A 12,836-nucleotide genomic window follows, 5' to 3' on the forward strand; every position below is an offset into this window, starting at 1 on the left:
ACCAAAGGTAACTGTTAATGGTTTGGTGTGAAAACATACTTTTCTAAGCACATACATGACTTACACATATATACAGCCATTCGAATACTTTGTAAATGAAGGTATACAAATGGGATTATACATGTTCTACAACGTGCAGTTTTTGATTTCATAATTTAATAGATCTTTCTGTCCAGTTATTCTGTCAGTAACAGGATGCTCCATACTTCCATTATAGGTGTAAGACTGAACCACACAAGAATTTATTTAACCTGTACCCTATTTAGGGGCATTCAGTGTTTCCAGTTAACAGGAAAAATTGAAGTACAACCAAAATTTTTAGTTTCTGATTTTTGTCCCATATGAAGTGTTACTGAGCATATTTGTTAACTCTAATTCTATGCCTAGAGTTGAAGAGAAGAAATGTAGATCTTGCCAAATCCTACAAAAGTGAATTTTCAATTTCACTAGGGTCCTTTTACAAAGTTCCTCCATATTAGCCATTTACCCTGCTTTATAAAACTATATTTAGATCAAACTTGGCTTCACAAAGCAAACAAAAATCAGGTCACCCATATAGAAAGAAATTACATTTTACAGGTAAAGTGGGGACTTTTCCTCCTAAGGTACCTAACGGTTTTCAAATATGAGTAAAGTTCTTTTCAGAGCAAGTAGATTTGCTGAGCAGCTGGCCCCTGTGGTGCAGTCAGGGGGATCTAATAGACATCTGTGGAAGCATGCTTAGATACCTGGGGACTGTGGGCTGGCGGAGATCACGCAAGGTGTAAACTAAACTTACAGTTTGTGAAAGCGTTTTACCCGGAATAGGCGCTGGTGAAAAGAATACGCCGAGGTACGTGTGTGTATACGTTGCAGAGCGAATCCTGCTAGCAATTCCTCCACACAGGACACAACCTTATCACACCTGCTGTGGGCATGCAGACGGGACCATCCTTGCACTGTGCTCTAACACTGATTAGGGTAACAGACCCGACAAAACCCACAGGGTGATGTGGCTGCTGGTGGCCTCAGGTCAGCAATGTGCCACTGAGTGGTGAAGGCAAAGCAAAAGCTGAGGAGGTGGCAGGGTGTGGGGAGACCCTCACCTGCATGATGCTGTTGAGACGAGGCTGGAGGCTACTCAGGTACTCCTTCTTTACTTCAATCTCCTTAAGGATCTTCTCCTTGTTGGACAGGCACTCTCGGTACTTCTCCGCCAGCCTGTTGGGGGAAGACAGAGCACTGTCGCCTGATGCTCTCCAGGGACACCCCAACACACCTGTTCACTATCAGACTCTACCTAATGACAGCAGTCACGATTATCTGCTAATGTTTACCTAGCACTTACTATGTGCCAGGCACTTTGGAAAATGGTGTACAAGCATTATGGCATTTAATCCTTATAAATATAATCCTTATAAAAACCCTGGAAGATAGGGACTTTTTTTTATCCCCGAAGGAGGAAACAAAGGCTCAGGTCATCCAGTAAGAGCAAGCACAGAGCTGGGCTCTGAACCCATGCCTGTCTGCTCCAAAGGCTGTGCCCATGACCACTGGTATCACCTACTGCTCCGTTTCTTGCCTCAGAGGCTAGACCCAGAACTTTCACAAATATATGGACTCAGCAGCTATAGGACACAAATGAGGCCCATGGACCTGAGTGGGGCAGAGTGGGGATAGATTCCAGACCAGAGCCACAGGAATGGAACACTTATGGCTTAGCCAAGGGCAAGTGATGTACTGGACAGGGGTGTGACAGGCCAGCCCCATCTGCTAAAAAACTGACACCAAGTCCCTAAGATCCAGACTCAGTACTTATTAAATTCATTATGTAGACCAAAGGCACAAAATATACTCAACAACAGAAAAAGGTAAGGAATTTAAAAACAGCAGCTTCTCTGACAGAAAACAGAACAAATGTGCCAACCAAAAGCCCTGGAACTCGTGTACAAACATGAAAGGGAAAAAGGTCACCACGATGGAAGGGATGCAACCATAAAAAGTTCAGGATGGGGCTTCCCTGGTGGCGCAGTCGTTGGGAGTCCGCCTGCTGATGTGGGGGACATGGGTTCGTGCCCCGGTCTGGGAGGATCCCACGTGCCGTGGAGCGGCTGGGCCCGTGAGCCGTGGCCGCTGGGCCTGCCCGTCCGGAGCCTGTGCTCCGCAGCGGGAGAGGCCACAGCAGTGAGAGGCCCGCATACCGCAAAAAAAAAAAAAAAAGTTCAGGATGAAAAAAATATACATACCATATTCTAAGGAAGATCTAGATTAAATTATACAGTATAGACATTCTACTTACGGTTAATAAATAAAAGCTCTTTATTAGTACAAAAAGTTTTATATGTAAAGGGGTGCCTCAAAGCATTATTTATAATACCAAAACAATGCAAACAACTTAAAGTCCAATTCAATATGGGAACAATTATGTGATTTACAATTTACCCTGGAATGTTGTACAACCTTCTAAAATAATGTTTGCACAGCTTTGCAATACCACACAAATATGCTTACAGGTGGGGGAAAAGGCAAAAAAAAAAACCAGATTAATAATACAAAAGGTATTTAGGTCTTAGGCACTAAAATTTTAAAGAAAAGGTTACTCTTTCGCATAACGGCGTTAAGCAATTCCGACCCCACTTATGATGCAGTTCAGTTGGTCAACTGTGAACTGCTAAGTGTGAATTAATCACAAAACGGGATTTGGTCTTAGAGACTATTCTGCTGGTTCCACAGTGCTTTGCTATCTGATCCTGGGTCAGGACAAAGCACTGTCCCTCATGGATAAAGGTCCGTGTCTGCACAGGTGAACAAGGGCAGGAAGGAGGAAACGCTACCTTTTCCGCTGCTCCAGCTCCCAGTCCAGACGTGCAAGGGTTTGCTGGTGAGGGTCTCCCATGGTGACTTCCACCTTGCTGATATCTGGAGGAGCCTCCTTATAAAACTCCTCTAAGCTGACCAGATCGATTTCTTCGTGCTTTGACCTGCAGTCAAAAACTCAATGTCAGGGCTTCCCTGGTGGCGCAGTGGTTGAGAGTCCGCCTGCCGATGCAGGGGACATGGTTTGTGCCCTGGTCCGGGAAGATCCCGCATGCCGCGGAGTGGCTACGCCCGTGAGCCATGGCCGCTGAGCCTGTACGTCCGGAGCCTGTGCTCCACGACGGGAGAGGCCACAACAGTAAGAGGCCCGTGTACCGCAGGAAAAAAACCCCAAAAAACTCAATGTCAAGCTGCTGCCCTCAGAAACCCAAACTGTGGCTTAAACAGGCCCAGAGTTCCACCCCGTGTACGTCAACTCAGCCCTGGTCTACAGCTACCCAGGAACCTAGAATCCAGTCTTCTCAGCAAATGCTCATTAGCAGGTGTTTCAATGTGAAGAGAGGTAGTTGGTGACATGCCACAGGATCCTTATCCATGTTGCCCAAGCTTTATATCCATGATTTAGCTGAAAACCTAAAAATACACTTATGAAATTTATAGACCTCTCCAAGCTGTGCAAGAGAGCTAAGAGCTTAAAGAATCAAATAAAAACACCATGGTCTAGGTCTAGACTGTCAGGTTGAAACCAAGAAATGCCATTTAACAGGAATAAACATAAGAGTCTACACTTAAGTTCAAATTATTAACTGCCTAAATATAGCATGGGGAAGATCCAACATAATATGACCAGATGTGAAAAGATCTAGAGGCTCTAACTGTTGATGTACAGTGACACACAATAACTGAGATGGGGATTTTTATCTCCATTTTTCAAATGATAGAGGCTTCCATCAGTAAGCAGCTTGCCCAAGGTCACACAGCTAGGGAGAGGGAGAGCTGGGATTTGAACCCAGACTGTCTGATTCCAGGGCCCCTGATCCTTCCACATGGCCACCTGCCTCGCTACAGGGTTTGCTGGCTTTCATCTGAACAACGGTTACAGGTGGAGCATCCTATCTTTCTTCTTTTTAAATAGTACTATTTTTGAAACTTCTTGTAAGTCTTAAACTGAGAGTTTATTTCCTCCATGAACCCTTCTCCCAGGTTCCCCCAATGATAATATCTTATCTAAGCATAATACATTGTCAAAACTAGGAAACTGACAATTGTACAATACTATTAACTCAGGTACCTGATGTGGATTTCACTTCTATTAGTATTTAAATATTATTATGTGGATGGACTCGTGAAGCAGATAAAGAAACCTCTCAAAAATCAGCATACACCAGACCCAATGCCTAACGTGGTCCCCCTCATCCCAAGTTTATTACAAATAAAACCTGACTCCTTACAGTTTACACAAATAGATCTGACAAGGCAAGAACACGTTCCCTTCTCTTATTTTGTCTATTCCGTCCTCTTTCACATCTCTCAGCTTGGATTTGCCAAGGGGCATCACAGTTTAAGGACACTGACAAACTGTAGTTTGTTCACCTAAAGGCAGCTAGGCAGCAAGAAGTTCAGGTTCCAAATAATGAAATCCAGTTGCAAAAATGAATTGCTGGAACTTTAGAGAGGAAAGCTGGGCCAAAAGGTTAAAAAGATGTAATTGGAAGTGAGCTGCTCCCATACAACGTGCTCAGGAATCAAACTAGTAACGCAAAGGCTCTGCCTGCTGGGGAGAGACAACTGTTTTTCACCAGGTTCAGAGCACAAAACTCAAAAGGGTCAGACAGGCTTCTGAGGTTCTTTGTGCAGCCTGGAACTACTGCTTCCAATTCTCCCACTCAAAGTGATCTATTCAGCCTTCCCCCAGATCCTGTAGTCTCCAAGAGCATCTGACTTCTTTTTAAAAAAAATGGCTCATACTGAGCTATGTAGGAAAAAGCAGTTACCAACAGACCATCTTGCCAAAGCCCTGTGCTCCAACACTCACTTAAACTCCAGACATTTGGTGATCTCCTTCTGCAGGTGCATCACCTCATACAACAGGTTCTGGAGCTGCAGGTGATAGGCGTCCACTTTCTGCTTGGCCTGAAAGGAGGACAAGGTCAGAGGTGAGTGGGGCAAGTCGGGGTGGGGTGGGGCAAAGCAGAGCAGCAGCAAACTCAGAAAAGGGGTAAAGGAGATTAAAGATGGGATGAGAAGGAGGAAGAGGAGGGTTAAATCTCTCAGCTCCTACCTCATGAGTCTGATCTCTTCCTTTCTTCAACCTGATGTGGGCTAATCGGTTAAGCTTTTTTAGAGTCATGAAATGCACACAGCTCTGGATCTTCCGATCTTCGATCTCAATTGCCTACAGGCCAAAAAAACTGGTAAAGACCTTGACAACTGGAGCTGGCTCAGCTTCCTTCAGCCCCTCACTGCTCATCCTCATCCAGAGTCAAAAACAGACACTAGGGCTTCCCTGGTGGCGCAGTGGTTGAGAGCCCACCTGTCGATGCAGGGGACATGGGTTCGTGCCCTGGTCTGGGAGGATCCCACATGCCACGGAGCGGCTGGGCCTGTGAGCCATGGCCACTGAGCCTGCATGTCCGGAGCAACGGGAGGGGCCACAACAGTGAGAGGCCCGCATACCGGGGGGAAAAAAAAAAAAACAGACACTGGAAGGAGCTCAGAACCATAAGAAGTGTCGGGGGAAATGGAAGAATGACTGTATAAGGGAATGCTTAAGGTTCCCAGGCATAAAAAACTAATTTCTACTTGGACCAAAGTAACAGGAATCAAAGATGGAGCAAAGGCAGCCAATGCAAACAACAGCTGTCTCTACACAATGTACACAGAGATCCTAACAACGACAACATCATGCCATACAACTTGACCTCTGTAAACAACATTACAGAATAATTTAAATGAAAATAGCAGAATTACAGCTGTAAAACTTGACTACAGTAAAATAGATAGAATGTAATAATCTTAACAATATTGGCCAGTATAAGAACAAATAAGTGAGATTCCTGGAAAAATATGGATTGTTTTATTTTGAACTTACCCATTTAGTTTTCAGTCACACTGTTTTGCTTCTCTGCTCTGAAACCTTTTTTTTCATTTAATATTAATACTTTAATTTTTGGTCTCTGATTTATTTGTACATATCTAGCCTTATAATAGCAATGGTGATTGACATGTACCATAATTTCTCCACGCCCAGCACTTAATAAATATCATTTGGATGAATTATCAAATTACAGTTATGGAAAACATTAATTATCCTGTACTTTCATGACTGTAATTGATGACTGGGTGGTGATGTTACAATAAATTAATAGGCAGGTCTCTGGAGCCCTCAGGCTCTAACCCCATGATGATGGCAGGACATAAGACCAATATAAAGAAGGGCTCTGATAGGTGCGAAACAGGTCCATCCATGCAGACCCACCAGGTCCGTGTCCTCCCAGCCCCACTCCTTACCACATCCTTGCCTCCCCTGCTCTTCAGGTCCTGGATCTCTGCCATGAGCCTCTGCAACTCCTGGCACGTGTACTTGTACAGCTCATAGTCTCTGCCAGGGTCCCGCAGGTCCACCTCAGCCTCCTCGCTGTAGTATTTACCTTCCTGTGGAGGCAAGGATATAGGCCTTGGGTGGAGAGTAAAAGTCTCTCTGTTGGAACAGGGACACTTGGCTGAGATGAGTAACAATGAAGCCCCAAATCAGGTCTCTAAAGGATCTGATCTGCAAATCAAATGTTTTTCTTTTTTTCAAAATGGAAAAGAATTCCTCTTTTCCTCTTTCTGATTATAAAGTAATGCATGCTTGGTGTCAGAGATTCAGAACATAGAGAGGAGTATCAAAAACAAAACGAAAACTTGCCTATAATCTCACCTCCCAGCCTGAAGTAACTCCATTGTTAGTACTGTGGATAAATACATTAAAAAAATAAATAAGGGCTTCCCTGGTGGCGCAGTGGTTAAGAGTCAGCCTGCCGATGCAGGGGACACGGGTTCGTGCCCCGGTCTGGGAGGATCCCACGTGCCGCGGAGCGGCTGGGCCCGTGAGCCATTGCCGCTGAGCCTGCGCATCCAGAGCCTGTGCTCCGCAACGGGAGAGGCCACAACAGTGAGAGGCCACAACAGTGAGAGGCCCACATACCGCAAAAAAATAAATAAAATAAAAAATATAAATAAATAAATAAATAAATAAATAAAATGGGATATTGTTCATGCTATTTAGTGCAATTTCCCATCACAATAAATATAAATCTCCATCAAAATGGCTACATATAGATGAACCAGAATTCATTTAACCAAATTTCTACTGATGGGTGTTTAGACGGTCAAATCAAGCTTTAGCAGAAACTAAAATATCCTAATTGGTCTCCCAGACTTTGGCATAAACAAACACATCTCTTTAAGAGAGAGTCAGTTACAATTAAAAATATTGCATTGCATATTTGAAAGTTGCTAAAAGAGTGGATCTTAAAAGTTCTCATCACAAGAAAAAAATTTTTGTAACAACTATGTAACACGTTGGATGTTAACTAGACTTATTTCGGTGATCTTTTCACAAAATAAACAAATATCAACCATTATGTTGTACACCTGAAATGAATATAATGTTATATACCAATTATACCTCAATTTAATTTTTTTAAAAAAGAGTCAGAATCAATACCTCCCAAAGGATAAGGTTCTTCGTTAATTTTAATTTCCTAAATCTGAGGAAAGCATCATCTTCCATTTAAGTTGAAGCTGGTATGTTTCTCTATTCTAGTTAAAAAACAAACAAAAACCACAACCAACCAAAAAACCAAGTTAAGTCATACAATCTATGGACTGGGAGAAAATATTTGCAAGCGATGCGACCAACAAGGGCTTAATTTCCAAAATACACAAACAGCTCATACAACTCAATAACAAGAAACCAAACAACCCAATCAAAAAGTGGGCAGAAGAGTAAACAGACATTTCTCCAACGAAGACATACAGATGGCCAAGAAGCACATGAAAAGATGCTCCACATCGCTAATTATTAGAGAAATGCAAATCAAAACTACAGTGAGGTACCACCTCATGCCAGTCAGAATGGCCATCATTAAAGTCTACAAATAAATGCTGGAGAGGAAGTAAAGAAAAGGGAACCTTCCTACACTGTTGGTGGGAACGTAAACTGGTGCACACTATGTAAAACAGTATGGAGGTTCCTCAAAAAACTAAAAATAGAGTTGCCATATGATCCAGCAATCCCATTCCTGGGCACATCCAGACAAAACTCTAATTAGAAATGATACATGCACCTCAACATTCATAGCAGCACTGTTCACAATAGCCAAGACATAGAAGCAACCTAACTGTCCATCGACAGATGAATGGATAAAGAAGATGTGGTGTATATACAGACAATGGAATACTACTCAGCCATAAGAAAGAATGAAATAATAGCATTTGCAGCAACATGGATGGACCTAGAGATTAGGTACAAAGTGAAGTCAGTCATAAAGAGAAAGACAAATATCATATGATACCACTTACATGTGGAATCTAAAATATGACACAAATGAACTTACTTACAAAACAGGTTCACAGACACAGAGAACAGATTTGTGGTTGCCAAGGGGAAGGATGGATTGGGAGTTTGGGATTAGCAGATGCAAACTATTATACATAGAATGGATAAACAAGGTTCTACTGCATTGCACAAGGAACTATATTCAAGATTCTGTAATAAACCATAATGGAGAAGAAAAAAATTGTTAAGTCATAAATTAGCTTGACAGATTCAAGGACAGAGAAACAGCAAAAGAAGAACCTGCTGACTACAACAGCACTCAGGCCTCAGAAGACGTTCTTTAGCTACATGGTTCTGGTACTGTCTCGGTAGCAGACCAGGGATGTCACATCTCCAAAGCCTTAGTGGCCGCTGCGTATGGACTGCCTTCTTCTGACCATCAGGAAAGCTGGAGACACACACCATACTAGAATGCATTCTCTGTTCAGGCACTAATCGTGTCTAGTACAGGCTTGTTGGTTCTTGGGATGCTGCAGCTAAATCTGATATGGATTCTCAGGTCTTGAAGAGCCAAGGGAATTCCAGGCACCTGGTCAAACAGAGGCCACCTGGGAGGTTACGCCTATGATCCTCGGCTGCTGCAAACCCACAGCCAGGTGCTTGGCCATGAGCTGCAATTTCTCAGCAGCACAGCAGCCCTGGCTGATCTCACCTGTTCAATGTCAGAACGATTACGCTTCCCTTCAGCTGGAGCTCCATCACTTCGGATCACTTTGGGCTTTCGTTTTTTGCTCGATTCCGATGACATGGTTGTTTGGTGAAGTCAGGAGGAAACAGCAGAGACCTGTTAAGAGGAGAAAGCTTCTGAGCTTTTCCAGAGTTGGAACTGGAGATTTTCCTAGAGTCAGAATACTGAAGTCTAACTAGCAGTTGTGCCCGCTTACACTCTTGGCAACTCAAGAAAAGTCATCAACCCTCCAAAGCCTCAATTTAATCCTCTGTAAAAAGCAGAATCATCCCTCAGACTGTTCAAAATGAACTCATCTTCCCCAACTCCACCTCCTTTAAAGGCACCACCACAACCCCACTGACCAAACTCCTCAGCCAGGCACATAAGCCCATTCTCAACACAACTGATTGATCATTGTGTGCTGGACCTTGATCTAAGCACTTCAAAGGTATGTTCTCATTTGGTTCTTATAACAAGGATCCTCTCAGATATGAACAAGCACCATTTTACAGGTGAGAACACTGAGGGTCAGGAAGGTGAATGACTTGCCCAAGGTCACACAGCTAGTGTGCTAAAGCTAGGGTCCAACCCATGCCACAGCAGTGCTCCTGACAACTACGTTACTGTATCTTGTAGTGCTGCCACCATGTCATCTGGCGATGCCATCAACTCCCTGGTTGACGCGAAAATTTAAAAGAACAGAATAGGGACTTCCCTGGTGGCGCAGTGGTTAAGAATCCGCCTGCCAGTGCAGGGGACACGGGTTTGAGCCCTGGTCCGGGAAGATCCCACATGCCGCGCAGCAACTAAGCCCATGCACCACAGCTACTGAGCCTGAGCTCTAGAGCCCGCGAGCCACAACTACTGAAGCCTACACGCCTAGAGCCTACTCCACAACAAGAGAAGCCACGAAGAGTAGCCCCTGCTCACCGCAACTAGAGAAAGCCCGCGCACAGCAACGAAGACCCAACGCAGCCAAGAAAATAATAAAAATAAAATAAAATAGAAAATAAAAAATTTAAAAGAACAGAACATACATTCATGGGCCTCTAGCGTCACAAAGTATCCTCTCTCTGCTACCTCTACTGTCACCAGCAGCCTCTGAGGTGGGCAGCACTAACCCCCCTACCCCAGTGAATCTGTCACCAACACTTATTGAGGGAGCCAATGCCTCAACAGAGTTGTGTCAGAGAAACCCTGGGCTGGAGTCTCCAGTCCTCTATTTCATGGCTGAGTCCTGCAACAAGTCACTTCACTTTTCTCTGCATCTACTTCCTCCCATATCAAATGAAAATAGCCATCCCTACCTCAGAGGTGGCTGTGGACATTAACGCAGGAGGCGCTCCACTGGGGCAGGTGATGAAGATGATCTGAGAGCAGGGCTTTAGATGGTACACAAGTGGTTAATAATGTTAAACACCTACGGAGAAAGTTAATCCCTTTCAATTCTTTTTAGAAACTTCTGATTGCTTCAAGAAGAACGTGTCATTTCCCTAGTTAGTCTTTAACACCTATGAATGACAACGTCCTTTTGTTAACAAAAGGACTCTATCTCAGACCCTTAGACAATGAAATCTAGCCACAATTATTAACGATAACCTTTACATATTAAATACATTAATTTTTATCACTACCTTCTGCATAGGACAAGTGAGAACAGTTTTCTATTTATGGTAAAGATTTAAATTTTTCTTTTAAAGTAAATTTAAATTTTAAAAGTGACTCAATTAAAAGCCTTTAGTAAACAATCGTACAAGATAAGTTGATTTTTCACAGAGGGACCCGAAAAGCGTTAAGTGTGCGAAATCCTGACTTTGGCAAGACAGTAGACAGTGCCTGGCACACACAAGCGCATAATAAATGTGAGCTGATATCACCACCACCGTGGTGGTCGTTATCTAGAAGCTGCCCCATAAGGCCTGACGATGCTGCAGCCACCATTTTCCACAGGAGGAAACTGAGAGTGCGGCGCCGAGCGGCCGGGGTCCCCGGAGAATAAGGACGGAGAACCGTGTCAGACCCCAGCCCGGGGACGCCCTCGGGAGGTCCGCACACCAGTCCCAGCGCGCCCAGCCCCACCCCGGTCCTCTCCTCACCACACTGCACCCCGACCTGTCGCGGCCAGCGAGCCACTTCCCACAGCTCCCGCACCACAGAGAAGCGGAAGGAAGGAGTGGCCGACCGGAAGTGAGGCGTGGAGGCCGGAAGCGGAGCGCGAAGGGTCGCGACGCAGCCACCAAGCGGTGCGGGCGGCTGCTGGGCTGCAAGGGGTCTAGGAGCTGGTGGCACCTGGGTTGTCTGGGCGGGTCCCAGCCGGCCAACAGCCTCACGCTGCCCTCTGAAACCAGGAAACCGAAGTTGCAAGGGCAAAGACTATGTGCCTCGTTCATTCTTTCCCCAGCGCCTAAAGCTATGCCCAGCAACTAGTAGGTGCTCGGCCAAGTATTTGTTGAATGAATTTGTCGAGAGCCCAAGATAACCCAAGAATGTAGTAGTGCCATGATTTGGACACTTGTGAATTTGCTTCCATAACCTGGATTCTTAACCACTGTCATACTCACCCGAACATCCCACACTAGCGAGAGCAGCAAGTCAAGGTGGGCATTAATCCCATCTAACCCCGCCTCTTTCCCCCCACAAGTTCATCCCCATTTTAGGCCCGATTTGCCCTAGGACAGAGTCACAAATCTAACGCAGCATTTGACAGCTTCAAGTATTTTCTACCCCTGGTATGAATTGTACTGATGAGGTTCAGTAAATCCTACTCATCTGAAGATAGAAACACTGATGTCCTGAATCCCTGGTTATGCAGTGTATTTCCTTCCGCCGTAGAAGGAGGCCCTCCCCAAAAGTAGCTCAGGGAACGCAATAACCTCCAGTGGGGTAGATCAGCCAGGTGGACCTGCGAAGCTGGCCCTGCCTGGGGCACTTGCCAAATTTCCTTGCAGATGAAGAAAAGACACCATGGTTATAGTAAATATTTAACTGGTTCCATCAGTGACTCCACCACAAGTTTTCCTGAAACGGAGGCAGAATCAAGATACTCAGAAGTTCATGAGGTGTGGGGGTCACTGAGGAGGTCCCCAAAGTCACTGACCCCACTAAACACACCTGATGGCCCAGTGGAATGAGGGTTGGGCTGAGAGAATGTGAAGAGGGAGAAAAGGAATACGGGGTGAGGGAAATACGGGACCTAGTCCGTAGTTCTGCCTGCAGGAAGGCAATAGGGAGGGCAGAAGACACTCCCTGCACAGAAGGGCTGGAACAACTTGTTCAAGTTCTCAACCTCATTATGTGGGAAGAAAGAGATGCACCTCTCTCCAACTGTCTTGTATTAGGAACCCCTCCCCAAGTGGTCTTCTGTCATCTCTGTTCTATCTTCCCAATTCTGTATTCCAAATTCTTCAGTTCAAACCCAAGTTCTGAGTTCTAAGTTCCACCTTCTGGGTTCCTGTTCCATTCTGCTTCCCTCCCCCAGGTCCTTCCCAGCTCCCATCCCTTTTCCCAGCCTTTCTGGGTGGAATATGTGGATGTCCTGCTGACTTAGCTAACTTGAGGGTTTTCCCTTTTGCTTCTTGAGGCAGTTCTAGGCTTTTCTCCAGCAGAAGGGACTTGGCTCAGACTGTCCACCAAGTGGGTGGGCCAGTAGAGACCAGGGAATTCCTGAGAGCCTGGCCTGGTCTGACCTCCTCCCTTCCCACCCCACCTCTAACCAATGGACACACTACCTTTTGTACAACTTAAGCAAAGCTGAGGATTTCCATG

At 45.0% G+C, this 12,836-nt stretch overlaps 1 protein-coding gene across 2 annotated transcripts in view; it reads right to left on the reverse strand.

Moving 5' to 3' along the window:
- THOC5 (THO complex subunit 5) overlaps positions 1-12,743 on the reverse strand; it is a 33,688-nt gene extending 20,945 nt beyond the window's left edge. For both annotated transcript variants that reach the window (XM_019950422.3, XM_019950419.3), the window contains exons 1-8: positions 11,168-12,743; positions 10,379-10,491; positions 9,054-9,185; positions 6,307-6,450; positions 5,078-5,191; positions 4,832-4,929; positions 2,814-2,960; positions 1,086-1,200 (exon numbers count right to left, since the gene is read on the reverse strand). In XM_019950422.3, coding sequence (XP_019805981.1) covers positions 1,086-1,200; positions 2,814-2,960; positions 4,832-4,929; positions 5,078-5,191; positions 6,307-6,450; positions 9,054-9,149 — 714 coding nt within the window. In that variant the 5' untranslated portion in view covers positions 9,150-9,185; positions 10,379-10,491; positions 11,168-12,743. The remainder of the gene's footprint in view (positions 1-1,085; positions 1,201-2,813; positions 2,961-4,831; positions 4,930-5,077; positions 5,192-6,306; positions 6,451-9,053; positions 9,186-10,378; positions 10,492-11,167) is intronic.
- Between the last annotated feature and the right edge of the window lie 93 nt (positions 12,744-12,836).

Source organism: Tursiops truncatus, chromosome 13, assembly GCF_011762595.2.
Source record: "Tursiops truncatus isolate mTurTru1 chromosome 13, mTurTru1.mat.Y, whole genome shotgun sequence".
Lineage (NCBI taxonomy): Eukaryota > Metazoa > Chordata > Mammalia > Artiodactyla > Delphinidae > Tursiops > Tursiops truncatus.